Raw genomic sequence first — 21,249 nt, 5'->3', positions numbered from 1 at the left:
CAGAATAACTACAGAAATTAAAGAAGGATCATTTTAAGCCACTTGTTTAGCATGCCAAATGCAGCATAACCTATGTGAATTCCTAAGAAAAGGATGAGTAGTGAACACACATCGGATTGATCCAACTCTAGTAGTGTATCTTAGCTTTTCCAGTTTTAACCCTTTCTCCTTTAAGAGAGGAATGTGTAATACTAGGTAGTTCCAGATTACTCTTCCAGGCAAAATGTACACACATGATTTGCAACTGCATACCAAGAGATTTTCAGAAGGAAAAGAAAAACAGTGAAATTTTTATTAATGGCCAGAACTAGCTGCCCAGTTTTGCAGAAACACTATGAATTACTGTGTTGCTTTCTGGTAACAAGATAAGACATCACTGACGCATGGAACGAGCTTATATACCTTTCCTTTTCTCCAGTCCAGTGTGGGAAGTGGTAGAGATTGAGAGCACTGTTCTTTGGCCCACCATCATGTCTGTTCTTCTATGCTATCACCACAGTAAATTATTTCAGAAAATGCTCAAAAATATCATCTATTTCAACAAATCACTTCCACTCCGATTCTCCTCCTCTTACCAGTTGCTTGTTTTTTTTTCCTCTCAGCTCAAACTGATTAAAAAATTAGCATCTGCCACTGAATCACAATTTACCTCCTTAGTGCATCACAGGAACATTGTACACAAAAATTATCAGCGCATTATTCTTAGATCACTGCAGAAAGCTAATACCACAATGATGAGCTTCAAAAATTTTCTTTAAAAAGTTTCCAAAAAACCCACATCTACACAGCTAAGCACCTTACAACCTGATGAATTAATGCACTGAACAAAGACACAAAGAAAGCTAAATATTGCAGGATTACAGTTGCTTAAAAATTATGCTGAACATAAATGCATTTGCTTTTGTTTTCTCTCTACCTGGCATAACTTTAATACAGTTTTGGCTGCATGCTGCAGCTTATTTCATTTACCATAGAAAAGACAAGACAAATAGAATGATATTGAATGCAAAGCTTCCTTTTGCCTCCTTGAAAATTAGAGTACTAAAAAAAAAAAGTTGATATTAAATACAAGATGATAGTAAGACCCTGCCCTCCCCATATTTCAGACCAGAGAAGGAACTCTGACTGCATATAATGCATCTTGATAATAAGTGCATGTGAAATAAGCTGTTAATTAGAGCAACGACTAGGTCACTTAAAATTCCAGATCAAGGAAGTTAATCACACCATTTACCATTAGACCTCATTAGTATTCACAGGAACATTTATAAACCCTCCTAACATTAGAGTTTAAAATTGGTCTATGCCCACCTTAGAGAGCTCATCAAGTATTGCTGCACAAGGACCAACAGCGTTAGCTTATACAGCAAGACTCATCCATGTAAATACAGAAGTTCATTTTAAACAATTACGTTGAGTTGATAATGCAAAATAGTAATTTCTTAGGTGAAAGGAAGGTTGGGTAAAGCTCGGTAAGGTTTAAGTTAGCCTGTAAGTTTAAATAATGTCCTTAGGCTATGATAAAACCCCCCAAATCCACTGTTAAAGTCAGAACAGTAAGGGAAGTTCAGTGGAAGCAGTAGACAGACTTCTGCGGCTGTCGCTACACAGTATGTACACGGCTTTATGTACTACAGCTTACTTCTAACTAGGGCTGGTATCCTGATTTTCTTCACAGCCTGAAATAACCTGCACCATTCATGTTTCAGAGTCTGTTTTTCCGACCCAAATATGAGAAAAGTGTTTTAAATGATTTTGAGCAAGCTCCGAGTTCTGTGTCTTCTCAGGTCATTTACAATGCATCAGAATGACAATTAAGCTCCACACAGTGACGCAGAAACCAGCAAGTGGCAGAGAAGAGGATAGGGTGTATCTGTCCAAGAAGAGATTTGTAAATCAGGATTGGAGAACACAACACAGAATGAGGACTAAACAGTATCATTATTTTCTTTAAAGGAAATACTGACAAAGAGCAGTGTGTGGATGGAGCTGGAGAGAGTGATACTGATGAGTCAATTTCCCTTTACAGACACATTAGGTTTTTAGTACAATGTGATTTAAATGAAGCCAGATTAGAAAACAAAAAGAAATTACAGAAATATGAAAAAAATGAGTATTCAAGGCAGCACATGGTAATCAAAATTTTCAAGAGAACGGAAAACTTGAAAAATGGCATTAATACTTTGTAATTTTTTTTAAAGCAGATGGAAATATACCAAAGTCAGCTTGTGTTATATATCCAAATGAAAAAAAAAAACAAACCACCAAAACAAAACAAAAAAACCAACAAACCAAATCAGCTGTGCAAGAGAGAAAATTCCCATAGCTTTCTCTATGAATTCTCATTTGAATAATTCAGGTATAAACATTAATGTCTAGCTGGGAATTGTACCAGGTTGGCAAGGTGCATAATTTACCAACTTGTGGCCACTGTCATTTTCAAAGCTTGAGCAGAAAAGGGTTAAAATATTCAGACTTCCTTAATTACTAGAATTATCATTCATTGTAAATATAATGTATAATGGCCATAGGCTCCAATATGAGTGAGAGTTTCGTTTCTTTAAATGCTTTATTCCAGAACAGTGAGTCTCTGCTTTGCATTTAGAATTTAAAAGCCAATGAAACAGATATGAGGTGAGAAATGTCTGAATAAATGATTATAGTAAGACTTGGATATTTCTTTCTATAGCAACACAATGTCTAATTAGTTATTTGCACTATTATGCTTTAAACAAGCCTTTCTTAAAGTGCCTTTCTTTTGGAACTTCTTTAGGACTTGTAGACTAAGGAATGATGAGGGAATCAAAAAAGGAGTGGCAGACACATTGTCATCTTAGACTTAGCAAGGAAGGTGGGAGATATGTTGTTTTTATTATATTATTAGATGATCTAAGGATGATCTAGTTTTAACTCAGTTTAACAAACACAAATGGATGTTTGCATTTTGTTGTTTTAATCCTGCTCTCTTGTTATATTTCAGGTCTTTCAGTTGGGATGAAACAATATTTTGTTGTGAAGAAACTGCCTCACATCCAAGTATTCATGGTAGGTCACAACCCCCGCCCCAAATCTGAAAAATCTAACTCAGCCAATTAAACGTTTCTTTAACAGCACTGCTCAGTTAGGGAGCCAACCTCAAAGTGACAGAATGGTCAAGTTACACCCCGAGACCTTGGAAGGTGCAGAACTCGGCAGCGGGGGGCTGTTCACAGCGTGACTGAGGAGGATCAGAGGTGCCAGCACTGAACTACGACCAAAACATCTCCACACGGTATATTGAAATTTCACTGTGACCTTTTGTCACAGCAGATGAGCTGTTGCAAACTAGAATAGATTCTGGGTAACGGTAAAGGTTTGGGAGTTTGAGGGAAAGGCAAAGAACTGCTCTACCACGCTCAGCACTGCAATTGTTGCTTTCACTGTATCTGTCTGTGTGAGACTTCTGGGTGGCTGTAGTTTTTGTACCGCAGCCACAAGCTCTAGCTCTGCGGGGTGGTGGACTGCTTTCATTGCATCCCAGCCTTAGGAACAAAGTTTACACTGAGAACTATATTTCACGTAACAGGAACGTCACAGCAGTAGCGGAAGGAGATGTACCTAATGTTAGTAGGTTGGAGACATGGTTCTTTCTAAGCTGCCATGAAAAGTTCCATTTTGATACGACACAAAGGCATCATAAGCACTGAGCTCATTTTAAGATGCAAATGTGTAATACTGGAATAGAAAGATACATGAATTTTTACCGCATCACATTTTATTCACTGCTTCGAAAAATCACACATATTTACTTGAAGAAAGAGCTGGGGGCCTCCTCCTATTATATTTCAAAACAATGGGGTTTTTTTCATTCAAAGTAGAAAACTTAATAAAACCAATAAAACAAAATCAAAACTTTCTTTGTTCTCATGGCACTGCTACCTCTTGAAAAGATTGTCCTTCAGGTACTATTGCAATATTTTAACTTTGACAGCTGCTCTGTTGAGACATTACTACAGATTAAACAAAGCTTTGTCACTCCAGCTTCAGTACAATAGCAATGCAGTCACATGTCAGCAAGAAAAGAAGGACAATAAGTGACACATCATTCTTGTATAACTTGTTTACCAAAAATCCCATTGCAAATATGGTGAAGACCAGCTGAAGCATCTAGATATGTTGATGAAGTTAATCTAATGAATGGCTTAATGTTTAAGAACACTGCACAACTTATTTTAAGATGAGTATATTCTTTATACTTGGAAGTCATGCAGGCACTGCTGAAGCTTAGTATACTGCAAACAAAAAAAAAATGCTGCTTTTTCTCTTTCTAATAATATTTTTGTTTGCATAAAAACCTTACACTTCCTTCAGGCCTGCCTCCCCATCTCTACTTGCATATGGGATTTCAAGAAAATACCCACAATGTGGTATCAAAAAATGTAGGTCTATTAAGCAACACTTGGATGACCCCAAAAGCTTTTTTTTATTTTATTAATGAAAACTCTTATGCCTTTCCAAACAAATACTATAATCAGTCAGTTGAACAAGGAAATACTTGTGATGAAAAAGCATCTGTAGAGATATGAAGCATTTGTAACATTTAAAGGGAGCAGTGACTAAAAGCTGGTTAAAACACTCACTTTAACATAGATAGGAAAAGCGGAAAACAAAAGGTCAGCAACCTGGCTTCAGGAACTCCATCTTGTTTACAAACTGTACACAACCGATATATACACTAAAATACTTGGACCTTTTCTGCCAGTTCCCTCACATTTTTAGCACTGATTTCTTCCTGAAAGCATACATACTATAAAAAATGCAAAGGATAGCGTCTTCCTGTTTGAAACAATCTGGTAGTGGAGAAAGCCTGAGAAAGATAGTGACCTTTACCAGTACTAAATCTTCACACGCTGAGTGTCAAGAGAGCTCCCGTAAAGAGATATTTACTGCCAAATCTCACTAAATTATGGAAGAAAAACCTGTATCTACTATAACTGTTTTATACTGAGATATGTACAATATTTACCAACAAGCAACAAATGAGCTAAATATGTTCCTCTTAAATAAAGTAATCCATCTGTCAGTAGCACAAACTAGAGTCTGCTTATGGTTTAAAGAAACAGAACATTTTGCATATCATTGCACTTACCCTTAGCTGTTCTCTTTCACAACTCATCTGTTGCTTTGAACTCTACAAGAGGAAAAAAGAAAAAAACAAAAAACAACAACTTTGAAAGCATAGCATTCTTGCCACAACAAAACTGCTAGGTCTACATATCTTACATGAATAAATACTGGAAACACAGCCATGAGTCTAAACACATAGTGTATTGTAGATCTAACTGCAAAAAAGTATTATTTTTTCACTTCGTATTTTAAATTTACAACAGTCAAAAGAAAATTAACACCAGAACCCACAAGTCTGAAGTACAAAAGCATCTTTGAGAATTTAAAGGTCTCATTGGCAGTTCAGTTCAGTTAGAAGCTTTCCCCTTTTTCTGTTCTATCACAAGTCTGTGTTATATTTCTGAATATCCCACTACTAAGATACCATGATATATTCACAGCACACCCGCGAAGTAAAGATATAGAAGCTTCAGGAAGTGATAAAATGCATTCCTATGACAACTTCCATTTCTGATCTGGTATAAAAAGAACTCTGAAGACAACTTGATTCCAATGCATATTTTTTTCCCATACTGCTGTCTTTATGTTCTGCCAGGTTTATGAGAAACACTCTTGAAGTGTGAGAGCTGGTTGCTGAGCAAGAGCTCACTACCAAGTGACACCAGACATGAATCATCAGTCAATGGCAGCACAATTTGTGAAGTCACCGCTCTGCCAAAAAGAAAGGGGCCCCTCTAGGAAGAGCTCAAGAAACTGAACAGCATCCGAACAAATATGAAACATCCAGCTCCTAGCTTGCTTTTTAGCTCCCCAGTTTCTAACTCAATCCTACCACCAGGACCTCTTGAAGAAAACTTTAAAAGCTTTGCTCAGGTGCTCAGGAAGGCACTCAGATATTGATTTAACCAACCAAAAAAACCTCTTGCCACAGGTTGGACGTTTTTTGTTTTGTTTTTAAAATAAAGTATTTTTAGAATACTTTTAGAATCATTACTGAGTATCATTAGGATTGAAAGCGTAATCACTGCCATTTCTGTAATTAATGTACATGGCAAGCACAATTCATAAAGCATGAAAATGAAATCTGATGCGATGTTTTCTAAGGTTTTTTCAGAGAATCAGAGTACACTTTTTACTACTTTGCACTTACAAAAAGTTAAAACATGAACCAATACCCATTTGTACAAGATATTTTTACACTGTTGTGATTACAAAAAAGGGAACTTCTCAGGCAAAGTTAGGTTACTTACAAAAGAATAAAACCGCCAGCTCATTTTTCAACACAGAAAAATGAGTCCTAATAAATAAGTTACAAGCTAAACCTTCTATATACATAGCGGAAGTTTTACAATGAAATCTCTGTACGAAAATAAAATCTAACAGCAACAAATGCTCTTTTGATACCTTTCTTAAAGTTCTCTAGCAGGGAAAAAAAAAAGGTAAAGGAATTCAGCATAGATCTATTTACGATCTTCCCCTAAAAAGTAAAATTAAGTACAGCTAAAGTGACTTATCTCTTGCAGACTAATGATTCCATTTTTCAAAGTTCATGCCTTCACACCATTTATGAATTACTTTAAGGTTATATTAGTCTGCATAATAAGTGTACTTGCATAAGTCTCAAGAGTTAGTTTTAGATCAGAATCTGCTCTAGATGCATCTATTCACATTGTTTAAAAAATATAAAATAGAATATTTCAGTTGGAAGGGACCTACAATGATCATCTAGTCCAAGTTTGAAGTGAGTTTGGGTTTGTTTTAGTTTTTTTTTTATTATTATTATTATTATTTAGGTTTTTCTCTGTGTAAGCCTCCACACCAGAGATCTTAACTCAAATTTTCAGAAAAAAATATTGGTTGAAATGTGAATAGTTGTTTTTGACAATGGTCCTACACACATTAAAACAAACAAGTTTCAAATTGTAACCATCTAAAGTTACCCACTCTTTGACTCTTTGTAGGATATATTCTATAAACATAACAACACTATTACTACCTTATTCAGTTTTGTCCTGAGCAGTCATAACACAAAACAGGTATCACTGTTTTTTTCATAGATAAATGGGTGAAGAAAGTAATTTGCCAAACTAACAGCATGTGAGCTCCACTTTGCAAACTGAACAACATCCAAAATGATTTGTCTTTATAATATTTCACTGGTCAGCTTCTTTGGATAAGGCTGCCAGTCTTATATTCTATAATTTGTGTTGCAGAAGTACCAGCTATTTTTCTAGAAGGAAGTGTTCAGCCTCTATATTATTTCCAGTGTTTCTCAGGCTACTCTTCAGGCATTAAAAAAATGAAAAAGAAAACTGAACAAACAACATGGTGATTAACTGAAGAAAACGAAGGGGAAAAAGGAGAATGTAACAGAGCATGCAATGCATTACAGAAGGCTAGAATATTGTGATTGCTTTTTATTTAACTCAACATAATTTTCTCACTCTTTCTTTTGCACCTCTTGTCAAATTTGCCTGTTTTCGTCAGTCAGTTGCCTAGCAAGCCTAACTTTCGCAACAGGTATTTTTCATAACTTGCCTGCAGAACATAGTAGAACTGTAATCTTTGTAGGTAATTAAGTACTACTAATACTTCAGTAGTAGTAATAATTTTAAAAGCTTCCGAAGAAGCCAAAAATGTAATCATGTAGAAAAGATGGTCAGCACAGAAATCAACAGGAGATAAAGGTTATTCAAAAATGCTGCTGTAAATTGCATTGTTACATTAGAAACAACAAACACCAGATTTACATTTGCTTTACAGCCATAGGATATGGAATTAGGTAATCCTTCCATCTCATCTGTGTTTATCCTCTGATTTTCTTACCTTTGTACTGCACAGCCATACGTGGCTCAAGTTTAGATTCTCTGATGAAATACATAAAAAAGGAGAGATTTACAATTCTTCCCATTTCATCTGCCATATCACACTGGTGGGCCTGGACATGCTAATTGCATGTTTAGGTAAACTACAAAGATACTTTGTTTATTCCACAGCAGCTGTGAGCTGTTCTATAGTACTAGTTTAGGCTCTTTTGAGATGATTGTGAAGAGTCCTTTGGAAAGACTTCCTGAAATTTATATTTACTATTTTATTTCCATTTAGATATAGTGGAAAATATATTTGGAGTGTACCTTTAACATCAGCCTTCAAAAGAAGGTGTTGCCCTCTTCCCCATGGGATGAAACTCTTGATTCTGACCTCACTTTAGCTGCATAGATTTACAGGTATTCTGTCTTCAGACAGAAAGGTGACAAAGGTGGTTAAAGATAAGGAAATATATCTAGACAGGAGCAAGTAAGAGGACCAGAATACTTCACCCTAGAAAGAGATGGCTGGGAGTAGGTATCTATGAAATCATAAATAACATGGAGATGGAAAAGCTAGAACGATTGCTGCTTCTCGCCTCCAAAAAAACCAAACCGATGGCAACAAATGAAAATAATAGGTGGCCAGTTCAAACTAAGTAAAAAGATGATTCTTCATACAATGTGTAAATAAAGGAGTAGGTGCTGTGGACAAAAAAAAAAAAAAAAAAAACAAAACAAAACTTATAGAAGATGATTAAATGCACAGAGACCACCTTTGTCACACAAAGTTCCTGGAGGCTGGAAAAAAATTCTGGAGGAGCTTGCTTTGTTCCCCTCTTCCATAGGCATGCATAAAGGTCGTTTCTTGGACTTAGAGACCTCCGGTCTGACTCAGAACAGCTGGTTCCATGTACACTGATAATATAAACATGTAAGCTTCCAATAACACTCGGTATTTGGAAACCAAGGGGCGGGGGGGGGGTGGGGGGGGGCGAGGAATTTCAGAAGGGAAGGAGGGCAAAATTTGTACAAACCTCCCCCCCCCCCAAACAACCACAACCAATAAAAGTGTATCAAGTATTTGTAGAGTGGAGCAAGGTTTGGTTATTGTTTATTTAGGCAGATAATTAATTCTGTGTTTTAATTAGTCATCTATAAGGCTATCTGCTACTGTCATTTGAAACATAATATTGACAAATATCTAACATCTGAGAAACCACAACAGGAAATGTTATTTAAGATTGAAAAGAAGTGTTTATAAACAGTGGGAGAACACAACAGAGACACAAAGAGTGAATAAGAACAAAGATGTACAAGTCAGGAGAAGATGATTGTCTTAACATCCAACTGCTACACCACATCTGACAGCAAAACAAATAGGAAAAACCCATCCCTTTATTTTGAAACAAACAGCTTTCCTATGAATGTGAGAGGTGTATTTTAAAAATATATTTTGGCTCAATCTATGACCACATCCATGGCATTCTGTTTACTACAAGAAATGGAGGACAACAGGGGCGATATGCAGGACAAACCAACGGCAGCAATCTCCTTTGTTCAACGTTCAGCAAATGGTTGACTCCAAACTGTATGTTTTAGCTATAATAACAAAATCCATTTCAGTGATGGCTTCCCTCAGAAAGTGAAATTCCACATAGATAGCTCCCTCATCACCCTTCATACCAGGAGCTTTCCAGAACAAAAGCAGCAAGGCTTAGTGATAAGGCATTAGTAGGGTGAGATTAAGAATAAAAAAACAAAACAAAAAAACCCAAACTTAGCTTAATAAAAAAATATTTTTCATAGTTTAAACAATGATGCCACCTATCTGTCTATCCCCTCTTACCTATTTATCAGTTTAAGTTTATTTTAATAAATCTGGGAAAGGCTCATTTGGGCAGAAGTAGCTTTCTGTGCAGTTAACTAGTGCCAAATTTTCTCTCTCATTTTGTCTTTTTTGCTATCTGCGCCAGTTTAAGAGAAACATCCTGGCAGTACTAAGCACTTAAGGGAAGACATAAATAATGCATTTACAGTATGTAAACCTGTACAGATAAACAAGAAAAACTGAAAGTCATAACATATTTAATTAATGATCAAGAGACCCTAGAAGCAAACCTTGTGCATATCCTGCGATTTTAAATACATTGCTTCTCAATCCTAGATTTACTTCGTTATGTCTCTGGATTGAACCATATGCAACAAACTATTTATTTCTTTTAGTTCAAGACTGCATGAAGAGCCTGGTCAACATGTTGAGCGTCATTATGTCAAGCTCTCACATACTAGAGTTCAGTGGAAGAATGCCTAAAATATTGATTCCCTTTCAAGGATTTCATCAAGGAAAAATTTTCAAAGAACTTGAACAATAGTTCAAGACTACAGGTCTTCTTATAAGACAACAGTCTTATAAGACACTCACGCTGTCAGGCTCCATCATTTTAAACAAACAAACAAACAAGACCCTTTGGAAATACTGTGCAATCTGCTGGTGTCATTCTCTGAGTTCATGAACATAAATAGAACAGGGAAATATGTTTTATTTTCTTTAAATAACAGTAGCAGGTGGGAGACTTAAGATCTTTTAAATGTATTTATCAGTCATCCACCCTTCATAAAGACATGCAAGCCCTAGCTCTGAAGAAATTGAAACTAACAGGACCCATATATGGATGCAATAGACAGACAGAGAACAACAGTATTACTCAAGTTGATAAGGAATACTACCAGTCCACCTGGGGAGGTTTTTGTGCTGCCAAGTTTTTTAAATGCCATTTTAAAGAAAGGGTTTAGGTGATGGGACAAAGAGAACATGATGACGGTGATGGGGTTATTTACAGAAAGACTCTGCTTAAAATGTAAAAGAAAAACTATTTTTGTTGCAGTACAACATTCCCAAGTATTTGTTTTGCCTTTATAAATTCAAAACACTTTCAGGATAGAGAAGGTCATTTGAAATGGAGCACAGTCCCAGTGGTTGAAAGATAACCAGTGAACATCTAAAGTCTTTTATATTGCAGATATTGTATCATAAACAAACATTTGTAGTAAATTGACTTAGCCTGTGTTCTGAGAAAAGCATATATAAAGCCATCCTTTTTACAGTGAGCAGTCACACCGGAATGACTTATCCATAATTTTCTGTGCAGCTTAAAGACAGCTACTCTAACAGAAGTTCCAGGAAAGGCCCTCCAACATTTTTGTCTTTTTTCTACCTCAAAAAGGACAATGCAAATATGATTACCTGAATTGTAACAATATGCCTGTTTTCATTAGGAAGGGAGAGTTTACAATCAGTACCTACACATGAACTGTGGAGCATGAGAGTTGGATGCAAAAGACTTGGCACTGATCGTGGTCACAGTGCTTTTACCAGAACATAACTTCACAATTAGTAATTGCCTATTCATCTGATTGAGGTCTCGTATTTCTCCTCATTCATACATAGATTCAATAGCTGACATAAAACCATAGATTACTCTGCCACAGTCACACTAGTTGTATTTCACTAGATACTATGAGACAGTCCATACCTTTTCATACTATTTGCAAAATCCATCTATCAGTGTTTTCTCTCATCAGATACTCATCTGACTGTAAAAGTCTTGTCTTGAAAATTAAATGCTTGGGTTTTTCCCTTGCTGTGTTGCACAAAAATGCTGTGCTACACAAGGAGTTACACCATACACTGCTCTCTGGTGTATTTCATGTGGCAACAGTCACTTCCCTTGCATCATTTTACTACATATTAGTTTTCATTATCTCATTACCCTACAGAATTCAGAAGAAATGATGCTTCAAGTTATTTAATATGTGAAGAGAGCATGGGCTTGTACATAAATATATAAATAATCTTGTGTATTAATTTAAAATGGCTTCTCAGTACTTCATGTGAAAACCCAAAACACAAATGAAGAAACAATGTCCATCCCAAGAGCTCACAGTGCCATGAAGTAGAGCCTGAGGTGCTCAAACACAGAAGACTCATTAAAAAAAATAAAAAAATAATCAGTGACTGCATAAATATATAGGATGATTTGAACTGGAAGTAGGGTTTTCAGAGCCTTTGGTAGCGACTTACAGCATCATCAAAAGGCTTTCAGACATAAAATCAAGAATATTTCCTCCTCAAGGAGTAACTGGGACCATCCTCCTCTTCTATGAACTGCTTACATTTTTTTCTACATGACTCCTGAAAGCCCCCAAATGTTGAAGAGAGTCTAATGAGATGATACAGTGCTGAAAACCTATAGACCTTTTGTGTACATTGTGTTACTAATACAAAGGGGTACGGACTATGTATGTCTATGCGTATGCAAATTTTTCCAGAACAGAGAGCTTCAGGTTTCTCTTGGCTAGGTATGTGTGTTTGCATGCACAGAATTTTAATTTCATGGGGTTTTATTACAACCATCAGTTACTGTGCTATAGCAGCAGCTAGAGGGACTGATTTATTCTCAAATGCCCTTGGCTTGGTATTGTATATCGACTAGCGCTGCTGTCATAAATATATTTGGTGAAGAACCGTCTACAATTCCGTGCATAATACTAAGTAGAGTTAAGGTTTCAAGTGTCACATACAAGTGGGTTTATTTCTACTGAAAGAAACAGGCAATTATTATGGCCCATTGAGCTCAGATTAAGCATTTCCATCAAAAAAAGAAAAAGAGCCTAGTGCTACAATCCTTGTAAAGCTGTAAATGCAAATGGGGACCATCTCATCTTCCATAAAAAATAATCTATGGTTTTATAGGCATTTCTCCCTCTCCTTTTCTTCTTGCCCTCAACTTAACAAAACATTCCAAACAGGATAATTTCACTGGGACAAAAAAGTAGAAAATCTCCAAAAATAAAAGAGGAACACTGTAAAAACAAACAAACAAATAAACAGTAGGCAATTTCTTCCTTGTGTAAAATGGCTCCTTTGAGAAACCCCAAAGTCCAATTTTCATCTTTTCTTGGTTTCAGGCTAAGATATGTTTTTTCAGCAAGATTATCTATACTGCTTGACCAACATTGTTACCTGGCAGATACAGTTTTGGGGGGTTGGGGGTTGTTTTGTTTTTTTAATTTATTTATTTATTTATTTTAATAGCCTTAGTTATACGCACAAAGCATGCTGCAGGTCACAAAGATACCCATGTCACTGAATTTGGTTTTGGCTCACTGTGTGTATTCAAGGAAGCCTGTGGTGCTGCAGCACAGCCTGGAAGCTCTTCATTTTCTGACACCCCTTTAAGTAAAAGGCCTGCAAGGTGGCATAACACCAGCCAGCACCACAGCTCTTCCTGTGCTCCCACCTCACATCCCATTACATGATTAGTTCCCTCGGTTTTTGTAAGAAGTTTAGGAACCGTAGGTCTCTGGTATGCCCTTGTGAAAAGTACCTTGAAGACAAAAACTGTTTTATGTTTATTTTGCATCTACACTATGTGACTAATTCTTGAACATAAAGGCGCTGGTGCATTTATATTGGAAACTACTTTGCAGTATACTTTAATATAAAGTAGGAAAAAGGTCTCTACGAAAATATTTTTTTTCAAGTAGCATTCTAGAAAAACACTTGTGCAGTAAAACCTCAAAATTAAATTCTGCATGCATATTCTGCATGCAACAATCCCATGAGAAACTTTACCTATACTTAGCATTCAAATATAAACTCCTTTTATACATAAAAGACTAGCTGTAGCGCATTTTATTTAATTTCCCTGCATAACACAGTAAGTATTAAAAGGAATAATCAGAAGGCAAAGGCACTGTAGTAAAAAGAATAAATGGACACTATGAAAAATGTAATTAAAAATACTGTGATATTAAAGCAACCACCAGTATAGAATTAAAAGTATGTTAGAATACAAACATTACCAGGCCAAGCTTGGCATATTACATGTACTACACTATTTACTGTAGCATAAATCATTTTTGTTTCATAAGCATACTGTTATTACAAGAATTTAGTCTTGTAAAATCCTGTAACTTTTGGAAAATGGATCTTAAATCTCTTTCCTTAAAGTATCCAGAAAAAAATTAATACAGATAATGGCATGAATACCAATTAAGTGATAAACTCCGAAGCTACTGTAAATATAGAATTAAGAAATCTGATATATCAGTTAATATCTGAGTATCAGGTACTGCTACCAGCCTTTGAAATGAATTCTACGGGTCTGCATTACATAAAGAAGGCAAAAAATCCAATATGCTGCATAGTAGATTTTCTGAAGTAAAGATAATCAACAGAGACAATCAGTAAAAACTATAGGCTGAGAACATATAATAAAATTAAGAGAGGGTCTAAGTAAAAACTCTATTTTACATAGTTTCTTATATTTTGATCAGAAAATTAATACTAGTCTGTTAAGGTGCCAGCTATACTAACTGCAGATAACAATTCAGAAAGACACTTTAAGGAAGAGGAGAGAATGCAAGACTGACAATAAGGATATCACTGGAGACAGGCATGGATTTTCAGACAATTACCAAAGCTAGTTATGTTACAAATTGCTACTATAGACATTGAATGTGTGTTATCAGCAAACATCTGGAAGGCTACTTGCTGTGCTTGTGTGCTGATAAAAGTAAGTCAAGTTCATTCAGTCACGGATGCTTGACAAATTACAAAAAAACCCAAAACACAGCTTTTATCTGGCAGATCCACATTATTGGCTGAAGAGGCCATTATAGAAGGAACTGGTCTGAGAAACAAGATATTGCCAGGTCAGCAAGAAGCCAATGAACTGACAGATATCCAAACTTTGATTTGTCACCTTCCTTGGAGTTACTCTTGTTCTAATTAGAAAATTACTTTTTTAGAGTGTTATAAAGTGAAAGGGTGTGTGTGTGTATATATATATATTTATTTATTTTTTTATATATATATATCTGTAATAGTTTAATTTATATTAAATGATCCAAGACGTACTAAAATGTCATTCCGCAGTATTAACCTAGTAAATCAATAATCAGTAAATTTATCTGGAAACCTTATTTTTTTTCAACTGCAGATAAAATAGTAAATCCTTAGAATTTATAACATTAACAACAATTTAAATTCTACAGCTGTTTTTAACAGTTAATTGACAGTATCCTACTATAATTTAATTTTGTTGGCTGGTCAAGCTATTAGGGGCTTTTTGTTCATTTTGGGTTTTGTTTCTTAAACAGATAAGAATTTCTGGCATAAGCAGGATTTGTGTGCAAATTTTAAATCTTGTTACTAAGAAATAATCCATACCTATACAGTTATATGTACTTTACAAAGGTATTCTTGTCAGCATAAATTGATGGGGGGGGGGGGGGGGGGGGGTGAACACCATGAAGTAAATTCATTAAAAGCGATAGTCTGTTTTCATGTATCACTCTACCTAAAGCTTGAAATTTTGGTGGGTAATTTCATTATTTATGAAACATATGTGCTACTTATCTTTAGCTCTTGGGAGAGAATTGCAAGGACACAAATGCAAGATGAAAATATGTGTGGATGCTAATGATTAATTTGCAATAGGAAGTAGGCATCTAAATGTCATTAATGTCTTTTAAATTATCCCTTTCTGTTTTGCACAGGAAATGCAATGATATGCACTATGCTTGCACACACACACACACACAAATCAAAACACAAGCATTTTACTCCATCGCACCAATTTTTTTAAAAATAAATCTTTTCAGCGAAGCCTGAGGTTGCCTTTACTGCACTAATTTATCAAATTGTGGACCCTCAGGTGATATTCTTTTCCTAAAACATAGTAAAGAACTGGAGGAATTATGCCTTCATGAAGTTTAGAGAGAGAATTTCACACCCTGTGTGTGATACTGAGTAAACATACCCAAACCTAGAAGTGTGTTTTCTTTGGTTTTGAATGAATGAGTTAGTCCCAGAGAGAAAAAAATGTGTACATCCATCACTAGGGCTGTTCCTACTCTTATGGCAGGAGCTTGACCTGCACTCTGCATTAGGATTCACACACCCTGTCCGTTATGCAATTCACCTGACCATTTCTGTGAGCGCAAGAAGCTTGAGTCAGAAGAAACTGCAGGCAGATAATTAATGAGCTGCAAGACCAAACATGCCATACAGAAGTTTTTACAAAATTTTTTACAACTCAGATACTCAGTGAAACTGTAGGTTGTACAAGCAGGCAGAAGGTTTGGCTCTTAGAGCCACAAAACAATCGCTTCTCAAAGCTGTTGTACTACTATCAACATGTAATAATCCTTTTTTTTTTTCTGATTTGTTTTGTAAATCTTGCATACCGAAGGCAGTACTTTGCTCTTACGTACAGCAACAGAATTGCAGAGGAACTCTACTGAAAGGAGTAACTTTAGATTTAGAGATGTAAAGAAGGGTAAAAGTCTTCTGGCAACCATCTAAATAACTCTGGTTCCTTGCCCTTACAAAAATGATCATAGATTCACTGTGGTTCAGAGAATTCCAGAGATGCGGCAAGACAGTGCAAATGCTTCTGCTTGCACCTAACGATCATTATGTAATCACTTGCAACAGTTTTCAAATTGTCATGATGTCAGTAAGAAATCATGACTTTCAATTTGGACTAGGTGACCTTTAAAGGTCCCTTCCAACCCAAACTATTCTATGATTCTAAATAGTAACATAAGCAAAATCAGTAATGTTTTTTACTGTCTATTGTCTGCATTATTAAAATGAATTATCAATTAACAGTTGATTATCTTTTAATATTAATTTAAAAGAAAAAGATACCAAGATAATTGCAGTGCCAAACACAGCAGTATTGAGAACAAAATACACCAGTAAATGAGAACAAAGCGAGCATGAATTGCCTCGTAATAACATTGGCTACGTTTAGCCTCAGATGATGCCACTAGCAGGAAAGAGATTCAAATTATGATTTTCCACATTTCTTCTCAATGGGATAACACATACGTCTGCACACTGCTCCAAATTACAAATTTTTCTAGGAGTCCTAAACTTCTGCCTCTGAGACCTGCTCTGCAGTTTGTGATCATTGCCTACCTGCCTCTCTGGAAAAATGGCAGCCTGGTCCAGTCTGCACCCATTACCCCGTGTCGGTAACCCCTCTCTTGCCACCCTTTCACTCTGTTGGGGGAGCGGACAGCGTTTCATAGCACAGCACTTACAGTGCTTCAGAGGAACCCTGCATCTGCAGCATATGTTGGGCTCAACTATCATCCACAAAACCAGGAATCCCATCTGGCAGTGGAGGAGAGCAGTGCTTCAGGAGATTCCCCTCCCACCAGCACGGACCATGCAGCTTCGTAAATTAGAAACACAAACGCTATTGTTCTAAAACAGTACAACATTCAGCTATGTGCCATAGCTGAATACGGCTAAATGCGTGCAATTGTTACTGATGAGAAGTGTCCTACGCTAGGAACTCTACAGAGGTATGATTTGCAAATTCTGTATTTGTATTCACACACAGCTAAAGTAACTCTGAATACTCTTGCTCAACTTAGGAACTGTTCCTTGAAGGAACTGTTTTCTGGACAGTCAAAATTCTTCCCCTTCCTGGGGAGATGTACCTTATAGGCCTTGGAAGTATTTAACATACGTCCCAATTTGTCCATGGCCAGCAAGTAAAAAAGTGAGGGAAAAACCCCAAAGTTTCTTCAAGTCTTTGCAGCACTGGTATCCAGAAAGCATTTTATTCTGCACAATGCTCAAACCCAATAACTACATAGGGAAAGGAAGGGCACAGTACCTTAATCTCCTCTCCTAAACAGCTTAACTAACTATAGAAGATGCAGTGCCTCACATTCAATAATTACTCAGTGCTTTTACTTGTTCTAAGAACACATTACAAAGACTGTCAATAAACTTTAATTAGCAATATATTTTTAGTGGCAGTGCTACAGCTTGCTGCAATGAAACGTTTCTTCCAAGAATTTCTAAAGCCCTCCTAAAGAAACCTTGACACTTAATAATGAAAGACATTTAGAGATTGTCATATAAGAGCATCCATTAGGGCAGTATATTCTTCTCACTCAGAAGTGGTAAGGTTACCTTGAACAAGTCTCATTTAAAATGTTCTTTGCTTTTCTGTTAAGAAAATGAACAATCATTGGCAAAAATCAGGTGCAGCTGACAAAGTTAAACATTTTCTTTCACCTTTTAATAAGCCCACAGCAATGGCCTTACTGTCCTAAAAATGGAAAAGCAGAATGAAACATTTAAACTTGTGTATGTGTGTGCACGTGCATGCACACCGATGCTCATTTTGCAAACTAAATGTCATGTTCTTCAATGACCTCCATGATAACAAGCTTGAAATTGTAGCTTCAAAATTCTATTATATCTATACCTTTTGAAATAATTTTAATGATGCATTGTATATGATCCTTATGCATGGAAGTGCTGCTCCCAACATCTCTAGAAAACTTTGTGATGAGCTACCCTGAGGTGAAGTAAACTGTGACCTGAAACCCTGTCAGTTTAGAAGACAGATAAGACATCTTTTACTATATATACATGAAAGATCTAAATATCATATCTTTTTACAATAAATAACCACTTTTCTTCTTCATATGGCTATACATATCTTCACTTTTCTGCCACATCTTAACCCAGATTGGAAGTCATCAAGGACAAAGAGTTCCATCTACAAGTTTTCTTATCTATCTATAGCTCTACATACAAGGGAGACTGAGAGGGAGAGAGGGAAGCATCTTTCCTACCTATAGATATTTTTCTCTCTCTGTTTTCACTGCAGCACAGTATAAATCAAATTACAATATTTGTAACTAATTTCAACATCACATAACATACATGAGTAATATAATAATTAGCACACACAATTCAAAAGGTACATTTCATCCTCATTTGCATGTGAGTAATGCTCACAGTGTGGTGGTGCAGCCTGTGTATTCAATACAGTATAGTCATAGCCTCAAGCAAGTTGTCATTTAACTCACTATTTTTCATTGACTTTGTTCCCAATGTTTGTAACAATTCTTTGCTGCTTTTACACCTGAACAGATTTTGTAGAACTTACTTTACTCAATTTTGCAATGAGATAAACATGTAAAATTATTCAACGTAATTTTGGCCTGCAGATTATTTCTTTTTTTCCTCCCTTTTACTTCCAGACATGCTATTTGCATATACCATCATGAAGCAAAGTAAAACCAAAGCCCTGATGTAAGTTCCACAACTGCAAGAGGATGCATATTACCAAAGAAGTGTTGGGTCAAGTTGTTCAAACTGAAAACCACTCCCTTTCTAGTCAGTCTGCTATGATACTAAACAATTACTTTCACTTCAACAGGAATAAACAAAGCACCACACAGAAATAATTAGGAGTTCCTCAAGGCTCTGATGTACATGGCCCTTGTGGAGAAGTGAGAACAGGAGAATTTAAAAGAGCAGGAACAGTGTTGTGATGTTCTGTGTGGTTAAATCAGATTAATCACCAGCTAGTCTAGTGGACTCAAGATCCAAACAAACTCATTATTTTTAAGCTAGGTAGTCTTCAGGTATAGCAAGTTTTCAAACCTGAGATTAGTTTACGAGATGAATTGATTTTTAGTGTTATGATGTAAAAGCCATTTTAGTCTGCTAACCACCTGAAACACTGAGATCCATTTTGAGAGTAAAACATCAATTACCTCACTTACTGAGACAGGATAAGCAGCAGTTAAAAGGGTAGGGAATGCTTCTCTGCATGAGATCACTCATCTAGTTTTTCGGTATATCATAGCAATTGGTTGGATTTCTAATTGTGTCTAGAGACTTGAATTCAGGCCTTTTACATCTCTATTATGCATATTCTGAGACAGGGCTGTCTCTTATTACTTAGATAAAAATTTCTAATGTGCCTCAAAAACAGGCACATGCCATTAAAAATAATAATTTCCATTCTGAAAAGATACTTTTGCTTAAGAATTCTTACCTGTGCTCAATTGCACTGTAAAGTCAATCACGGAAGAATAAGTCCAAACTCCGGCATTTCTGGTATCTAACATCCATCATTACAGAAAGAAGTAAAGCTTGCAGGAACTAAGCAGCTCTAGTTAAAATACAGCCTTTGCCTTGCATCTGCTGCATGGCATGAAAGTCTCTGAATTTCTAAAGTTTAGGAAGACCGTGGGATAGTCCTGAAAGCCTAGAAACAACTGGCAAGAGGGGAACACAGAAAGGAAACAGCCTGCTGCTTCCTAACACCAAGCAGTACAGACAAAACTGAAGACAGGTGACATACAGCAAGAGCTTCCGTCAAAATCCACAAAGGTACAGAAACAGCAAAAATCTTATTTAAGTGACCAAATAGGCAACTACAAAGGTATTGTTGCATACCTAGAGCGGATTACGAACAGGGTGATAAAGACATTTGTTCATTAGATTTGCCAGATCAACAACAGTGGGAAGTTCTGCAGAGAGTGTTCAACTTAATAGTGCTCTGACAGCTTTCTGTAAGCTCATTCCCCTCTCCTTCAGTCACTGAGACATTGATGTGGTAGGTTTTCGGGAAGCTGAGCCTTCCATGCAATCCAGGCACCTGACTAAGGCTCCCAGAACCTGCAGCTGCAGAGCACCATTGCCAGAGAACTGGCTTAGATCTGGAGACCCCAAGTCACAGAGATTCCAGAATAACCAGAAGGTAAAGCTCTGTCCATTTTTTAAGGGGTTATAAAAAAAAATCACTTTCACTCTAAATAAAGACAAAACCTGTTTTGAAACATCAGAATTTTCTATAAAATTGATTGTGGTTTTTTTTTTTTTCCCCCTTTTCCTCAGTCTCAGGTCTCACTGTACCTCTGTCTGATTCTTGATGAAGATAAAACCCTCTTGTAAAAAAGGTGAAACCTCCTTCTAGAAACTAACCTTCCAACTGTGCCTAAGTACGACAAGTTATAGATGTAGACTGGCAAGAGAAGCGGACTTCTTGTTCAGTGTACACTTCGCATTCTAGTAAGGTTCAATAATTAGTTAAAATGACGGTACAGCATTCTTTAGTAAATAAAGCCACACTTAAAATACATCATGCAGATGCCTTGGTTTTTTTTCCAAAGCCTTTCACTTGATTCCTGAAACACTGTAATTCATATGTGTACCTTTAGCAGCCTGGAGACTTGTGACTAAGAACACTGCAAAGAAGGAACAAAACAACCAATCAACCTCCTTTCATCTGCCCAAGTTGGATATATATATCAATAGTGAGAATTCTTTTTACCTGAAGGGAATAAAAAAATACCTTGATCTTATGACAACAACAATTTCCAGGCATCTATTTAAACATATTTTTTAATTTTCTGCATTTTTTAAGTCATTCTCAGTTCGGTTTGGTTCCTAGAGCTGAGTCTACTGAGTAAGCAGTATTCTACCATATTTTATAGT

General features: G+C 36.3%; 1 protein-coding gene across 2 annotated transcripts in view; it reads right to left on the bottom strand.

Annotated features, from left to right (window-relative positions):
* RBFOX1 (RNA binding fox-1 homolog 1) overlaps nucleotides 1-21,249 on the bottom strand; it is a 939,260-nt gene that overhangs the window by 405,337 nt on the left and 512,674 nt on the right. The window contains exon 4 of one of the 2 annotated variants that reach the window (XM_075018323.1): nucleotides 5,129-5,170. The exons of the other annotated variant lie outside the window; for it this stretch is intronic. Coding sequence (XP_074874424.1) covers nucleotides 5,129-5,170 — 42 coding nt within the window. The remainder of the gene's footprint in view (nucleotides 1-5,128; nucleotides 5,171-21,249) is intronic. 2 annotated transcript variants of the gene reach the window in all.

This window comes from Buteo buteo, chromosome 29 (genome assembly GCF_964188355.1).
Source record: "Buteo buteo chromosome 29, bButBut1.hap1.1, whole genome shotgun sequence".
Classification (NCBI taxonomy): domain Eukaryota; kingdom Metazoa; phylum Chordata; class Aves; order Accipitriformes; family Accipitridae; genus Buteo; species Buteo buteo.
This window is presented reverse-complemented; position numbering and strand designations above follow the sequence as displayed.